At 37.3% G+C, this 18,354-nt stretch overlaps 1 protein-coding gene across 9 annotated transcripts in view; it reads right to left on the reverse strand.

The window, feature by feature from the left end:
- Nucleotides 1-18,354, reverse strand: part of MBNL3 (muscleblind like splicing regulator 3) — a 119,939-nt gene that overhangs the window by 34,471 nt on the left and 67,114 nt on the right. For all 9 annotated transcript variants that reach the window (XM_045538598.1, XM_045538602.1, XM_045538603.1 and 6 more), the window contains 2 exons: nt 13,588-13,752; nt 374-565 (listed from right to left, as the gene is read on the reverse strand). In XM_045538598.1, the coding sequence (XP_045394554.1) occupies nt 374-565; nt 13,588-13,752 (357 nt within the window). The remainder of the gene's footprint in view (nt 1-373; nt 566-13,587; nt 13,753-18,354) is intronic.

The following is an 18,354-nucleotide window of genomic DNA, read 5'->3' on the forward strand; positions in this document are numbered from 1 at the left end:
ACATGTGGCCCTCCAGATCCCCAAGTGCAGCCCCTCAACTGGATCCAAACTTCACAGAACAAATCCTTTTAATAAATTTGTTCTCTAAAATTTGGATTTGGTCAAAAGGCTGCCAAAGTATACTATGGCTGGGTATATTTAAAACATTGTTTCACCTACTATATAACTGAATCAATGTACTTCATAACAGGGTATGATTACACTAATAAAATGTTTAACATTTTTCTGAGGTTATATTCCATAAGCCCTCTGTAAGCTAAAAAACTTGGGTGCACTTATTTAAAACACTCAACACAATGGGCTCTGAGAATGTTACTTTATGCATAAGGTTAATATTTATCTTACAGATATTTATATATTTCTTCATAAATACCTCCAGTTTATCTGAACGCATCACTTTTTGAACAGGAGCTCCTGGCAATGCGAGAGGTGGGTTTCCAGAAATCAAAAAAGGTGTGTGTGGTAGAAGTTCGGCAGGAACCAGGCCCATCCCAGGATGAGGTAAGTAAGGGTTGAAAGCCATGGCAGGATTAGCTGCAAGTGATGGTGTCATAGGAAAAGAAGTCTGTATGTTTAAAAGAGAAAAAAAAAGGTGTTAGATGCAAACAGATTCTTCCTATTATTACACAAGGAGGCATTCTTTCAGAAATATCAGAATCCTAAGCCATATCAACATCTACCATTGTTTCTTCTGATTTATTTTTAGTCTCATACTAATTCCCATATAGAAGTTTCTTTTAAACCAACAAATCTCTTGAACAAATTTATTGATAAGTTGTTAAAACAGGCCACATGGTTTTTTAACAGTTGTGAATTGGCCAAATTAAATCTCATTGCTAGAGTATGTTCCACATGTATTTCCTTTTTTTTACCTAAAATCCCTGTCACCAATGATATCGCATATAGGACAATCTTCTGTGTCTCCTTACACAGGCATGGCCTTTGCAGGCAGACTTCAGGTACTCCTGAATGCCCCCTTCCTTCCACCCTCTTCTTTTCCCTTCCCCATCAGTACTGCTTGGCTCAAAAAGGCTGCTGTCCTACCACAGGTCCCATCTGTACTACCAAACACTGGCCTTGCTTCTCTCTTCTTGGCCCACTGACAATAAAGAGAAAAAAAAGTCAAGGAAGAAAGGGATAGATTAGAAAAAGTGAGTGCTTTAACAATTTCTTGCCATCTTCCTACAATAAGATTGGTATGGACATTATACGTCATTATTTTTTTGATTAGATGTCCTGTTTCACAAACTAATCTGACTTGCGTAGACTTATCTTTATCTAGGGGGCCAGATGAGACTCACAGTTCAAAACAAGGCCCTGGAAATGCTACAAGGATCCCTGCCAGGCAGGAAGAGATAAGATAACAGGATTATATGGTACATAAACTACAGTATAACATGTAATGAAAAGCCTGAGAAATGCAAAGGCATATTACTGGTTTTTCCATTTTTAAAAGTTCTGGACTCAAAGAGTTTAATATGTATATTGCCTTTATTATCTATAACTACATAATGTATCCCTTTACTGTACTGTTTTCCGGTTTGTTCCACATGTGAGCATCTTTTCTTCTCAATGTGGTTATACTTTCTTTGATTTCTCCCCTATATACCCAATATTTAGCGAATGACTGACAGATATAATCAATGATAAATTTTTAAAATAAATTTTGACAATTTAATGAATGAATAATAAATCATGATTAAATGTATTACATTTCTAATAGTGACTCTATAAGGTAGTTATTGAGTAACTGGTGGTGTCTGTGTATTACATGTATGCTTTTTTGCTTTTTTGATTTCCTTTCACTAAAAATATAATGAATCTGTTGCATTGTCAAGCTGAGCCTATAGCTGCTAAATCACATTAATAGGAACAGCTCTAAAAACAAGTAGAATAGGAGGCTGTGGACTACAAAGTGAGGGGCAATATATACTCATTGCCCCAGCCCCACACAGACTTGAAATTGTCACCAGCACAGCATTCCAAGAAGCCCCTGTTATAAACCACATTCAGCTTGGAAGAAAGTCCTCCCACATTAGCACTCTATGTTATAGGAGTTTATCAAATTAGCTGATTGGTACATTAGTAAGGGTAAAAAAAAAATCTAGCCCCATAAACTGGCAAGACTCACTAGGGTGAGTACAGAAGGCATGGTGGCGAAGAGTCCGAAGAGGAAAGGGACAACACCATGTGCCAGAAAAGATGATGAGTAGTCAGAGGAGGGGCTATAAGGTTTGGGGCACAAATAGCCAAGGGCTGACCCAGCCCAGCTAGATATTATGATTTAAGAGGCTACAAGGATATGGGATACTTCTCATCCAATGAGAAGTGAAGCTCAGGAATTAGTTGATGTGACATTATTTTATATGAAAAGGAAATCTCCTGGAAACAGCCACCCAGGCATACTTCAGCAATAACGCAGACTTTCTCAATTCAATAAATCATAGTTGTCTCAAAATCAGCAAGAATGTCTGATGGTAAAAACTCCATTTTTGAACCACACAATAGTACTCTTCATTTCACTTTCTGTTTTCTCTCTGTGTCCTAGTAAATTTCTCACTGAAGACACCATCCCATTCTCCTGGATACTTTCTGCTTTTGCCTTTTACAAAACTGAGGACTATTACTACATCTATCAATTATTGAACTGAAAGAAAGCCCTGGAGGTGGGTGAATTTTCCAGATTAAAAACATCATTAATCAGTAATAAATACTGATCGATTAATAATATTTAAGTTTAATGTACATGTAAGCAATGCTTTCTGTTTATGGTAGCTCTGAACTTCCGTAAATTTTTTCTTTCCTTTTTTTGGGGTGACTCACCAGGGAGATTTTCCTGGCTGAATTCTGCTTTCTTCAGAATACATTTTAACCTTCTTAGGTTTGCTATATGCTCCAAGTGTATGAGAAAAAAAGCTGTAAGTTAATTATTAGTCTATATAGAAAATGTAAGAGTCTTGCTGAAAATATTTAGATTTTTCTAAGGTTTCACCACAAACTATACTGTGCTACCTTTCGGTTTTAAGGCCAGTATCCTAGCTTTTATAACCATTTCCTCCTTGAGTATAAATTTCATTGTATAACTCTGTTTATTGAGAAAAAGCAAGTTCTTCCATTCTCAACCCTGGGGCAGAGGCCGGAAGTTCTAAGCTGCTTATTTATTTTCAAATGGACATTTCTGTTTTCTCACCACCACCTCTGCCCCAGGGTAGCTACTCTATTTCATGATTTGAACATTCCAGGGCTTAGCTTTGACTAACAGCCACAGGTTAAGTCAAGCAGCCTGCAAGCTCACAAGCTCAGCTTTAATGAGCAACTTTAATCCTGCCTCTACCCATATCGCAGCCCTTGATGTCAGTTGAGCTAACATGAACCTCTCTGTGGGTTAATGTTTACTTTAAAGAAAAGTGTTCTTAATACATTGAATCTGATTTCTCTTCATAGCCTGAAATGGTCTAGACGTTAAAATATGTCTCAGAGATTCAAATCTGAGCCTAAATTATTTACTAAATACTTGAAAATATGAAAAGGCTTTTCCTCCCATAACCAGAGGTATGAATTTGCATCTTCCTGAGTCCTGTAAAACCAACAAGAATGGTGGACATTCCAGGCTAATTTATGAATAAGAAGATCACCTGACAAGTATTTACCCTCAGTGCCTCTGTTAGCAGTATTAGCTTCTATGGTAGAAATTCCCATGAGTTCCCAGTGACTTGCAGAGTGCCTAGGAACTCTCAGGCACTCAGAAAATATCTCCTAAAAATTAATGAAGTATCTCAAGAATAGTGGCTCCTAATCTTTTTTGAGTCTGGGATTTCTCTGAGAGTCAGATGAAGGCTGTGGACTCTGTCCACAGAAAAATTCATGTATGCACGATACGTTGCTTGTGATCTCAGGAAGTTCAAGGACCCTATGACACTCATCCCTGGTGTGGGATTGTGGACTACTTACTGGTTAAGAAACCCATGTTCTAGAGTAAGGGTTCAAAAACTAAAGCCCCTTGGCCAAATTCAGCCAGCCCGTTTGTGTATGGCCAGTGACCTAAGCATGGTTTTTACAGTTTTAAATGGTTGAAAAAATTTTAAAGAATAATATTTAGTAACACATGAAAATTATACGAAATTCTCCTTTCAGTGTCCATCCACAAATTCAAATGTGCTCATTTTTTTTTTTTTTTGAGACAGAGTCTCACTCTGTTCCCCAGGCTGGAGTGCCATGGCATCAGCCTAGCTCACAGCAACCTCAAACTCCTGGGCTCAAGCGATCCTCCTGCCTCAGCCTCCCGAGTAGCTGGGACTACAGCCATGCGCCACCATGCCCGGCTAATTTTTTTGTATATATTTTAGTTGTTTGGCTAATTTCTTTCTATTTTTAGTAGAGATGGGAGTCTCGCTCTTGCTCAGGCTGGTCTCGAACTCCTGAGCTCAAACGATCCGCCCGCCTCGGCCTCCCAGAGTGCTAGGATTATAGGCGTGAGCCACCGCCGGCCAAATGTGCTCATTAATAGACCTGTGTTACAAAAAATTATAGCGGCCGGGCGCGGTGGCTCACGCCTGTAATCCTAGCTCTGGGAGGCCGAGGCAGGTGGATCGCTCGAGGTCAGGAGTTCGAGACCAGCCTGAGCAAGAGTGAGACCCCGTCTCTACCAAAAATAGAAATAAATTATCTGGCCAACTAAAAAAAAAAAATATATATATACAAAAAAATTAGCCGGGCATGGTGGCTCATGCCTGTAGTCCCAGCTACTCGGGAGGCTGAGGCAGTAGGATCGCTTAAGCCCGGGAGTCTGAGGTTGCTGTGAGCTAGGCTGATGCCACGGCACTCACTCTAGCCCGGGCAACAAAGTGAGACTCTGTCTCAAAAAAAAAAAAAAAATTATAGATATTTGTTTTCTTTCTTGTTATATAAGAACCTATATAATATCCTCAACTTTGCCTCTTGACTCATACAGCCTAAAATACTATTCTAGCTATTCACAAGAAAGTTCACTGAACATGATTCTAGAGGATTCCAAAAAATAAAATACACCATCAATTTCTGGAGTAAGGCACCAAATATATATAAATATATTGATGTGAATTTAATGTTAGCGGCAAGATTCCATAAGTTGAAAAAGTTTGGCTTTATAAACCAACACTAAGGTATAGGTATTCGCTAAAATGCTCTTTTCAATAATTACTAAAATTAGGATTCTTAACTATTTGTTCATAGAACAATCACTACTTAGCAATTAAGAATGAGAAGATAGTAGTTGAAGTCTCATAAAGGTAAAATTTTAGGAGCCACCACATATTGGTCTTAAAGGATTCTGAAGCACCTTTGAATAATAATGCAACTCAATAAAAAACTATGCCTCAAATAAATACATTTAGTTTGCACACATTTTAGGAACACTGACTTATTACTTAAAACAGGTTATTCCTCAAACTAGTATAAAGAAATGGAAATTAAATGTTATGCCAAATCAATCTTTGTGCCTCCCCAACAGCCTAGATCTATTTGTATTAATAGTTACTTCAATAATATCCAAGGTCAGTTACAATTATTGTTAGATGAATGAAAAATACTTTAAGACACTTAAGCTAAATTCTTAAGTCGACAGACTAGTTGGGGCCTTCCATCTCTGAGCTCCTGTCTAGAGGTGGATGACTACATATTTTCTTTTACAGAAGGGCAAACATTTGGTAACAATTTATTGACTCAATTTTAATACCAGAAAAAGAGTACTCTTAAATTTTACTAGTACTCATAATGCCTTCATTTTACTGCTCATTTGCAAGAATTTATATAGTATAAAAGGAAGCCCCTTTTACCATCACCATGTATAGTTTCATCCTTAGATAATCCCAAAGTGCACTTAAATGCATAATTTTAGTTTCCAGCAGTTTACTAACTGTTCACACAGAGCACAACCGAATAATCTTTGTTTCACAGTTTTTGCTTGGTCATTTCTACACTCCTTGAGTGATGTTCTGCAGGGACTGAAGTGGCCAAAAGGCAGGCTTCAGGAGGCCAAGAGAACCTCCAGACTAGTTAATTGGTCCCTCAATAATTGAGAGTTAACTTTATAAACAGACACAAGCTGATAGTGGTGTTTACGTACCAATCATACTTGTTAATGAATAAGTCACTGTGGCCCTAGAAAGAGCTAAGGAAAAAAAAGTTCAAGGGTCAAAAGTGAATAATTGTCCTCATTTAGACCTGGTTTTTCTGACCTTATTAATCAGAGAAATCTCCAGGCAGGAAGTATTGAAGGTAGGCAGGTAGGCGAATGATCAATAGATTATTTGTGGGTAAAAGAGTTATAAAAAATACCATGAAAGAGAGCACAAATCATGGTTCAGATCTACCCATACCTGGCAGGAGGAGAAACTGCAACAGCAGGCCGGGAATTACAAAGGGGTACCTAAACACAGATCAGCATAACAACTAGGAAGAGAGCAAATGACTTTTTCCTTAAGTTTAAGACCTCATAAGCAAGGCAATTTTGACTTTGTTCCCAAGGAGTGAAAAGGAGCTGACCTAAAAATCATTTGTTGATGACTGTCATGTAATAATAATGACAATCCAATTAACTTTAGTATAGCAGTAGGAAACAAAAACTATTTCAAAAATCAAGTTTGTGGCATGGATTGTAGTGATGATATAAGGTGTGTGCTTGTCTCTGATCTCATCAAGCTGTATACATGAAATATGTACAGTCTTTCTGTCAATCATACTTCAATAAAGTGGGTTTTTCTTAAATCAAGTGTTTACTCAGCTTTAACAAAGGGTATAAACAAAATGTGTGTTTTGTGGGGGAAAATGGGAAGTGCTTCGTGCAGCAAGGAACCCATAATAAATCTGGAGACTATTTATAAACATGTCAATGTAAGTCCAGGATAAATGAGTGTTAAGAGTTAAAATTATCAGAGGTTTGACAAACAACCACCACCACTACCAAAACAATAACACAACCAAACAAAACTGTTGTATAGCTAATAGAACGATAATCCTATAAAAATAGCCCAAAGCTATAAAAATATGGAGGATCAGGTACAAATCAGGAATTAAGGGGATCAGAAAAATATTCATTCAACATCTTCCTATCGTTAGATCATAAAGTCCTAGAGGGAAAGGACTGTTTTTTTTGTTCATTTTTTAAATCTACCCCTTACCCATTTAGATCCCTGGCACAGAGTATATGCTCAATAAATATTTTCTGAAGTGAATGAAAAGGGATTCCTAAACCATCAGTTAATTTTTGGTTTACCAAATCGAACAATATAATTAAAAAATCACAAGGGCAAAAGAAAAGTAGTTTCAAAAGTAGTGGCAGAGAGATTGAATAAATCCATCAGTGTTGCTCTCTACTGAGGAAGACTTTAGGTAGATGGCTACCCCCAAACTGTCTTTTCGTAAAGATGTGAAATACTAAATCAAACAGTATGAAAAGCACAGGGTATTTTATGCATACATATATACATGAATCATATATGTTTGTATGTATTTTTAAATTGGGGTGGCTAAATCAATACCAGAAGGTACCCAATGAAAAGTTACTACAGATCAAAATATGTAACTTCTTATTACAAAGTGTGGGTTGCAGGGGACTGATAAATTGCTAATGTGACTAGTATCCACAGAAAGGTTCAAAAGAGGAGATTATGTAAAGAAGGGTTTAAATTAATATTTAACAGGTCCTTAAAGGCTAGTAAGGCAAATTAGGAATGTTTGGGGGACCACTTTAAGATTGTCATGTGGTGGGGCAGCCACAGGTTTTTACATGAGGTCTCCCGCTGGCCTTCTTGTTGACAAGCTACTGAACCACATCGACCTGCACAAGGGGATGGTTTTGATAAGAAAAAAAAAATCACCCTTTATAGATGAGACTGTTAAGCATTGGCTTTTTTGTTGTTGTTTTGTTTATCCGTCATGGAAAAAGATTTTCACAGAGTCCTCCAAACTCCCAGCCTTCGTCTCACTTGTGATAAACAGCAAGAAATTTTGAGGTAGCTGGCTGTAGCTTAGACTGTGACCATGAACAGTGGAGCTAACAGGCCCACATGGTCTCATTAGCACCAGGCTCTAATCAACTGAGCTAACCAGCCCTGGAGGAGAAGGACACAAAATGAGCCAAGAGGAGATTACGTTTAATTTATCCCTTGGGAATATGTAAGGGAGGATAAAGGGAGAATGTGGAGAGTCGTTACTATCACAGAAACTAGGCAATATTAGAGATATCATGTACAAACACCCTCTGTTTGGCTGCAAAAGTGTAGCATTTTCACTTATCTTTTGTAAAAACAGATGTCATATTTTGTATTAAGAGAGTTGGGGAAAGGCAGCAAACCTACTGCTAGTGGATTTATTTTGTTTTAAGATAAAGGAGCTTTAAGCTGTGAGACACACACAGTCTCAGGAAAGGGCCCGAATAACTATTCTCTTTTGGACCACTAATTGCAATGAGGAGCAAATCCAGGATCTGGGGGGGCCTGAAGCTTAGACCATTGGGTGGGGTAAGGGAGCTTTGAAAACAAAGTATACACAAATATCTTCTGCAAATTTTACAAAAACATTTTAAAGACATTGCTAGGGTCCCTCTCAGGGTCTTAGAAGGAGACCACCCAAATGAGGATCTCTGAACCCCTCAGGTTAGTCTCAGGGTAAGTCCACCTCAGGAACAATGTTTGTTGAGCAAATAAATAACACCAGGCTTCAGTTGCTATATCTAAAAGTAAAATATTGTCTAATGTTTTAGAAAATATAGTAAAATCCAGATGAAATTTTGAGCTCATAGCATGGTGGTACTCGAGGCACTCTTGTGATGTGATTTGGTCAACCTCAGTCAATGTGGAGTTTTATATGATAAGGACAGTTGTAATTATATTAAGAGCATATTAACTATATAATTACATAATGCCTGTCTTCTACTGAGTTGAACATATGGCAAAAATCACTTTACAAAACATTTAATGTCACCACATCGAGATGAAAGAACCAAATGCTATCATTTACCATGCGATGGGGTAGGTAAACTGACAAACCTGCTGCAGAACCTTCATTAAAGTATATTGTAATTTCTGTACTGACCACAAGACTAGTAATGTGAAATATGGACATAGTTTCCTTTCCCATTAAAACTACAAAATGTCTAGCCCACCTTTTTCACAATCATTTTTAAAATGGGAGCCATGACCATATCACTCTTTTTTATAGCATATTGACCTCACAGTCAATAAAGTGAGTTTATGTGAACTACAAAAATCGTAACCCTAACATGAATCTGCAAAATGTAGAATATATCTTGGTAAGAGAAGGATATTATTCTCTTGTTTTCAACCACTAAATCATTTAACTACTTATTTTCAAAAATTAAATAAATATTTCCAATTTTATTTCTAGTCATTTAAAACTGTTCTAGTCCTAAGTTTCATAAAGTAATGTAATACCTTAAAGCCCTTATTTAAGTAAACAAGGAAAACAGTAAAAACACTGGACTTTAAAAATAATTATATTCATTAATTAGTATATCGTCTCTTCTTCGTGTCTACCTGGACTATTTTTTTGGTTCTAAAGTGTTACATCACCGTGATTCATTACTGTATTGATGTTAGATAAACATAGAAACCTCTTTGTGAGAAATATATTTGGGAAATAGAATTACAAAAATGATGTTAAAATGTGGGGAGGAGTCCACACAGATATCAAATGATTAAATTTGAGATAAAGGAAAACTTAGAGTGGAACCCTTGCTCATGGCCCTCATGGTTTGGAACTCCATAATCTGGCCACAGGAATGCAAGCCATGAAAGGAACACAGCAGAACCAGAGGACCTGGCACACCCCAGTGGAACCTGAAATGTGCTGAATCAACAATTTCTATATAAATCATCAAGTAAATACACTCAACTGGGTCAAGTTCACCTGGGTGTCAGAATCTGCTTCCATGTGAATCACCACATTCAAAGAGAGAAACTAAAGGAATTTCCCAGATACAGACCGGTACAGATGTGTAAAATGTCCAAATAAGAATATTTTAATAGCCTACATCGTATCCACCTTAAACATACATACCTCACATCCAGTAGCAAGAATTTTTCTTCCTCATAACTAAAATTCCTAGTTGTCAAACTGAAATTTTAAAACTTTAGCTTTGCTTGAGAGTAAGCCAGTGTGTCTACTTTTCCTAACATTCTTCTATAGTGCTCATATTTGCCTCATGATTATGCCAAGGGGAGTTCTTAAACTTACAATTTTTTGCTGGGAACATCAGAAACAATATCTCTTAAATTGCACTGAAAAATACTGGGGAGTCACACCCTTTGATTCACTTGCTAAACTTCCTTAATAAAGCCAACAAAACGCTTTCAGGGGTGGAATTTTATACTAGCAAATGTCAATTCAGACCTGTTAAAAGACAGTGAACAAACTTGCCTGCTACAGCAAGCATTCCACCCAAATTGACTGGGTGCGGCTTTTATTCATTGTTCATTCATACTCAGTTGAATCTGTTCTCTAGTTACCATCCCATTTAGGTTGACATTTGCTTTATCTAGGGGCTTATAATAAGCAAATCATATTCAGTTTTGCAAAGGCAAATGTGCTCTTCTGGTATCCTAAAAGCAGATCAAAGTGTGTTTTGTGGAAAGACCTGAAGTTCAAGCCAGCAATACAAATAGGTTTTAATATGCAACCATACAAATACCAGAACTGGAAATTTTTAAAACAAAAGCTTGACTATTTTAGGAACAAGAATCAGATTATTTGGACGGGGGGTGATTAAAAGGGATAGAGAGTTGTTTACGGGAGAGTAGGTACCAGAGAAATTATGTAAAATTGTATGTTACTCCTTTAATCATATCAGGATTCATAATAATTTTTTTTCCCAAATCAGACTTGTAAATGCCACTTAGAATTGCTCACACTAGCTCAATTATACCACATCTGCAAGCAGCTTCCTAGACCACAGAAGAGGAGCATACCAACCATCTTGGGCTAGATTTTTTTAAACATAACAACTGCAGAAATTAATCTTTTATCAGTTTATCACATCACAACAGCTATCATTAAATAATCTACAAGGTAGAGAAGCAATTTCCAATTGTTCCCTGGGGTCATCTAAGTAATGCCTTGTATCTTGTGATATGCTATAAAATAAATTGTACTCCTGTGAGTCATATCAGTCATCTTTTGCAGTCTGGAATCTGAAATTACCCTCATTTAAGAAAAGAAAGGGAAATGTATTCTCTTACGGAAGGCATGGAGAATCAAATTGGCTAGCATAAGTTAAGAGGCTGGAAAACTCAACGGATTTCTTATTGGATTCTTACAAAGCTACTTCCTGTTCTCCACTGTGAGCCAGCATGATCAAATAACACATGAAGAGTTAAGACTTGGAATGGAGAGACTCTAGCAGAGGCTAAATAGAAGGTGTATAGGCGATCCCTCTGTACCCAGACTACACCTCACACCTTGCTCTCTGATTCCCTCAAACAGGGCATTTGAATGGTGCCCTGAAGCTTTCATTTGACCTTTGAAAAGACATATTCTCCAGCTCCATGGGAAATGCAGGGCTCAGGTGTCTGATAATAAAATCTGGCTCCTATTCTTTGCTCATTTTGATATTGGGACATCCCGTGAGAGGCTGAGAGTAGTAACAGTGAATTAAAAGCTCCTGTGCTCTAGCCACTTTTGACCAGCATCCTCCCATCCCTCTCACCTCCAGCCCCTGGCAACCACCCTTCTACTCTGTTTCTATGAGTTCAACTTTTTAAAGATTCTGCATATAAGTGAGAGCATATAGTATTTGTCTTTCTTTGTCTGGCTTATTTCACCTGGCATAATGCCCTTCAGGTTCATCCATGTTGTCTCATTTCACACTGTATACATAAATCACCATGTCTTACACCTTAAATATATACAACTTTGTCAACTATACCTCAATAAAGCTGGGAAAAATAACAGCTCCGTTGCTTTATTCCCCATCTACTCACATTTTCTGAACTCACCAAGTATGTTCACTTCTCTGTAGTTTTGCTTATACTATTCTCAGTATGTATAATGCCTTCTTTCCCCTACTCCCTTATGAGTAGGGAGCAACTGAGATACGTCAGCATGTGAAAGCCCAGGAAAGAGTTTGAATGAGGAGTTCAACCATGTAAAGTATTACTGAGAGTCCAAGAGCTTTGAGGAGCTCACTGGCAACCTTCTGGGAACTAATTTGTCAACATAAGTAATCAGCATTGAGTTCCAAGGCAAATATTTTTGACAAACTAAGTAGTACAAGACATGAAATCTATTTATTTTACTTAAATCTGTCTAGACATTCTGGAAATACAGTATCATGGAGTAAAACTTTAGTGATTCATCAATGCTGTCCCCCCACCTGGTTTTGCATTTATCTGTAAAGATGTACTAGTTAAAGGGTGCCATATCAGCACAGATCTCTTTGAATCCTGAGAATCAACTGTAAAATCAGATAGGCTTTGCTGAGAGCAGAGCATCCTACTTCCACATTTTTATTGCATCTAAATACTATATACACATTTCAGCTTTAGGTGTGTTTATTACATAGTCACTTTGTAATGGGTAACAAATAAAAGTAACATATAGGCTTTTCAAATGTATCTCGTTAATGGTTTAACGGAAGTAGACCTGCTGAAATTAGAATGAGGCACCACTGAGTTAAATTTGAGATCTGAAGAACTGCAGCAGAAAAAGTTTTCAATCCTCTCTGAGAAGTGTAAGAGCAAAACGCAACATATTTTAAGGTAGCAGGACAAGATGAATTCCCAATAGGACAATATGAACAGAAATAGCTTACTTACTTTTTAAAGGATCCATTTAAACTCACTTATTCACAAAAATACTAGACACTTGTCTAGCATGACACCATAATCGCATTAATTTCTGCAAAGGGAAACTGTAGCTATGTTAACACAAAACCACCAACCATCAAATACCTGGCTTTCCTCAAGACCGTCAAGGTCTGGGGAAATAGAGGAAGACTGAGAAATGGTCACAGACCAGAGGAGAGGGGAGACAAAATTCAAATAAAAGCAGCATGGTACCCTGGATTAGACACTGGAATAGAAAGATTACATTAATGGAAAACCTGGTGAAGTCTGAGTAAAGCCTGGAATTTAGTTAATAGTGATGCATGAATGCCAGTTTCCTGGTTTTGACAAATCTACCATGGAAATATAAGATGTTAACAGTGGGGAAAACTGGGTTGAGGCATAATATGGGAACTTTCTGTACTACTTTTGCAACTTTTCTATAAATCTAAAATTATTTCAAAATAAAAAGTTTATTGAAAAGCAACAAAAACAAAACCCCCATCAAAGAACAAGGAAATTTGTTTGAATTGATGATGTCCCAGAATTCAAAGGTTTCCACGTAATAATAATCAAAGCTCCAGTCCAACACACCTGATTGTTCCCTCCACATGCAGGGCTCTGTGGTCTCAATTAACATATTAACTCCTGTCCTAAATCTTGCTGCAGCTAACTTCCCCAAGTCCCTGCAAGGTTATTCCACTGTAGATAGATATTCTTTTTTAAAAAGACATAGATTGGCAATTTTCAAGATATAGCTGTGACTTACAAGTGATGACATTTGAGCGTTTTGGAGCATAAGCTGCATCTGCTGGGCGAACATGGCTGCGGCAGTCTTCTGTTGAATCAGATTGTTCCGTCCATTAATCTCCAGCTGCGTTTTTAAGTGTGGAGGAGGGTGAAGGTACTTGCAGTTCTCTCGAGTGCACCGACCCTAACAATGAAGAATCGGATATGGTTAAGAAAATAATAAGAGTTTATTAAGCTCTTAGCACGTGCCAAGAACTGTAGTAAGCTCTTTACATGAATTAACTCATTTAATCTTCATACCAACTCTGTAAATTTGATACTCTTATAATCTTCATCTTCCAGGTGAGAAAACTGAGAGTAAGAGGGGTAAGTGACTTGCCTATGAACGCACAGCTAAGAAGTAACAAAACCAGAGCTAAAACCCAGTTAGTCTGATTCCAGAATTCATTCCTTTAGCCACTCTGCTCTAGTCTACTTTGATATGCATCAAATTATATTTAAAACATGATATATCAGGAATAGACTATCATCATTAACATTACAGTTTAAATAAAAATTTTCCATTGTGAGATGTAAAATCATGCACATTTAAACTAAATAAGCCTTGGGATTTGGATCTACATCTATAAATAATAAAAAAAATTTCAGAGAAAATATTTAATTACACACACATAAATGTATAAAGTTTGGACTCTATTATTTGGGACAACCTAGGCTCCAAAGCTCTTTATCTTGAACCCATACAAGGTGAGAAACATCCTGAAACCCTCACATTCTGTTAAAGAATAAATCCCTATACCTGGCAGCCGTGTTGTTCTTTAGGTGCTGGAGGCAATGACCCTAGATCACTTGCATAATGGAGAACAAAGTGTATTTTGGATCCTCAGCTATTTGAATGTTTTATTGATGGTTTAAGCACTTTTAAGACAGAAGAATATGTCAGTTCTGTGGGATCACACATGTCTTTGGTGTCACCTAAATGCTGACATGGCTGCTGATTATGATGTTTACGTAGTAGCAAAGGATGTCACTAGACTGGTTGTTTATCACATTGTCATAATGGGACCTATTATTGTGTTTAACTCATAAATGCTACACAAAGCAGCTAATGATTCTCTCATTTGGATTAATAGGTCCACCAAGATCTTTTTAAGACAAGCACAACTGCATACAATTCTATTTCCCACAGATGCTAAGACTCTTTATGGTACATGAAGTTATGGGGAGGGTAGGGAGAGGAAAAAGGGAGATTTTTTTTTTTATTGGACCCAAGAGTGCAAGTTGCTGGGCCACCTGAATTCTCAGGAGAAAAATGAGTTTGTTCCTCAAGTGTTTTCATTCAACATATGCTATGTATTTTCCTTAGTTACGATGTCTTAAATGGTTTACGTAATCACTTTTCCATAGTTATCTTGTTATTAAAGCATTCCTATAATTTCACTGAGAATCAAGGTGTGTCCTTCAAAACTTCTATAGAGCTACATATAATGCAAACTCAGATGCATTGCAACTGCTCTTTTAAATATCAGATCACTGGGACAAGGTGGCTCTATTGTTTTCCCTCCCCTGGCAAGAAGCTGAGTATAACTTAACACCTACTCTGAGAAATTAAAAGATACACTATTGTTTTCTGTTGAGGTGTCCTTTGGTTTCTCCCATTGCTCAGTTTACTTTTAATCAAATTAAAATGACTTACAAAATCAAATAATATCTTAGTTTCAATGTACCTTTATATTCCCATGCAAATCTTGGAAAAAGAAGAATTTATTGGGAGTATGAGTTGAGAATGGTATTAACCTAATCCTCCCAAGTTCATAAAGGTAGCCTAGGAATAGCTACACAATTTCAGCACATTTAAGGACTGTAAGGACATCCTAGTATGTGCTAAAAATCACCATAATAGGGGTCTTTTCCCCATTAATGTACCCCTAAGAGAAACCATAAGCTTCTTTTTACACCTACCACAACCTGCACCAAGGTAAAGACAGTCACAAGGATTTTTGCTCCTTAGATTCTCCACCCTCCATCCATATAACTGAAGTTATCTGGCTCAGAATTAACAGCCCAGAGGAGGCAGCCGCACTTGGTGACTTCCACAGCCAAGCACGCTAGTTTACCCGTCCACTTCAGGGTTTCTCTTCCCCCTCCCATACCCTAACATTAAAGATTTCCCCAAGGCCCAGTTCTAAATCCTCTGCTCTCCTCTCTAATCTCTTTTCCCTGGAGAACTGAAGTTGTTCCAAAGTTTCATCTATCATCACAACTGCTCAGATCTTAAATCTCTATCTCTATCCCTGACCTCTCTCTGAGCATCAGTCCTTTTTATGGCCATTTGCAGCTGCATTTGGAGATCCTGCCCCCTAACTAGGTATAAATAACTTACTCCTGACCTTCCTTCTCCTTTGACTATTTTTCATCTTGCTGCATACTCACATTTAGGGCCATCACTTTGATTCCTGTGCTTTGGGTGGTCACATAGCAGCAGTGAGAAAAGAAATTAGGCAGCTGCTGAGCAAGATTGCTTTAGGATTGCAAAGCCACCTAGATAGCTTGCCCACACAATTAGCATATACAGCCATAGAATCCAATTTGTAACCCCCTGCAAGAAAAGCTATATGATGAGGACTGTCTTTCATATTCAAGAATTCCAAACAGTAGATGAGTTTTAAAAAAAAGGGAAAGAAAAAAGAATAATTGGGATTTTACAGTTTGTTACAATTTAGAGTTTTAGTATCATGTATGTTGAATACAATCAGAGAGACGGAAAGGGAGGAAGAGAACACAGTGTATTTGGCACATTTCCTGTCAATCTACTGATAAAGAATTTCAATTCACATGCCTTTGTGCTTTTATATCGCTGTCCTTTATATACAGTAACTTTCTTCTTAAGCTTTTTCTTGGGAAACTAATGACATGTTTACAAAGCAAAAACAGTACACAGAAATAGGAAAAAAAAGAAAATTACACTTTAAAAATTACATAAAGTTGGGCTATAAAACTAAAGTATGGAATATGAGCCAGCATGAGATTTAAAGGAATTTATTCATCTTAGTTATGAGATTTTACTTGATTTATAAAGCATTCTTTTTTGAATGACAGAATCCATAATTTAATTCTATAACAATGCAAATGCATCGCAGTACCACCTTACCAGAGACTGCTGCTTATGTTAAAGAAAGCTTATAAAATAAAAAAATCTGCATTTTCTATCCAAACAATAGATAAAGAGACCAAGTAATTTAATATCTATGTTATCTGTGGAAAACAATGTTTCAAAGGAAAACCATATCTCTCATGTGTTTTCAAAATGACTTTAGAATTCAGGATAATGTATTTATATGCACAATACTTGCTAATAATAAATCTCCTCTACATAGCATTCATTCTTCAAGAGGTCCAAACTTAATTTTAGGCCAAAATACTTTAATTGGCATTTGGAGGGGAACACACTTTGTTTTTGACATTTGTTAACACTTGTTTTTAAAGATCAAGGTTTTGGTAAAGCATGTTAGGATGGGATGCAGAAGAAGTAATGGGGGATTATCCCAGCAAAGTAGGTAATCACCTATTATTTTTGTCCTTTGGAAAACCAACGACTATGGACTAGAAAGCCCACTGAGCATTGTGAATGGGCCACAAGGCGCCCTATCACACTGAGTCTCTAACAGCCCAGTGTGATAGGGTATCTTGTGCTGTCAATAACAGCCCAGTGTGATAGCCCAACTGCCATTTTGGGTCTGAAAAAAATCACCCCTCAGGTTTCCCTAGACAAGCCAATGGTGTCCCAAGCCCCCTTTCTTCCACTCTAGACCCACAGGTTCTGAGATGCCCCATACTAGTGCAATCTTAGACTATATCATAAATGACTCTATAAATGTTGTATCTATGATAGTCACCATCCTCTGACAGAGCAGGCTATATCCTAAAAACAGCAGCTAACGCTAGTCAAGACATGTAAATCAATCTTTCCCCCAATCCCCATATACATACAAAATTAAAGAAACATTGAAGAGATTAGAGTGCAAGGTCATTTATGCTCATCTCAATTTCCCTCCTTTTCCATTTCCTTTTGGCCTTAAAAAACATGTTATTCTCATTTGGTTTTTCACTGTGTTACTAAGTTAAGAAAATAGCAAAGTGATTCAATAGGAAAGTGATTCTCTGCTGAAATAAATGCTACTACACCTATGAATCTTTCAGCTCCCCCTTTCCCGTCGACTGTCTTTGAAAATGCACCCAAAAAGCAGCAGGGGGAGAAAATGGCCAATGACATTTCTGAACTAGATCTGCATCAAAAAGTTGATGACAGACAAAGGAATAAGTTGCAGAGCATTTATAAAACCTTCCAGATTCAATCTATTGCCTTTTTCCTACCTTCAGGCTTTTCACAAATGAGTACAAAGCCTTTGACTGAGAGAAAAGTAGCATTGTAGAGATTCAAATCCTACCTAAATCTAGGGAGTTATGAGAGTCAGAGTCTGTCAGATACAAGACTTCCCATGCACTTGGTGGGAGAAAAATCCTGTGAAATGTATCTTTTTATGTTCCTGAGAGAAAGCCCTACCATCCATCAGAATAAGAAAAGCAACCTAGGAAGCTGAAAATTACCCTTTGTCAGTCACAGTATCTTAACAGAAACAGCTGTTTGCAGAATGACTTGCTTCCTCAAATACACCTGGAGTTATGGGGGAAAAATACCCTTATATATCCTCTCTCAAATACAATTATAACTGGATTACCTTTTCAGAGACATAATCTCACTGATCTACTAGACTACCAAGAGTTA

The sequence above is a fragment of the Lemur catta genome, chromosome X (genome assembly GCF_020740605.2).
Source record: "Lemur catta isolate mLemCat1 chromosome X, mLemCat1.pri, whole genome shotgun sequence".
NCBI lineage: Eukaryota > Metazoa > Chordata > Mammalia > Primates > Lemuridae > Lemur > Lemur catta.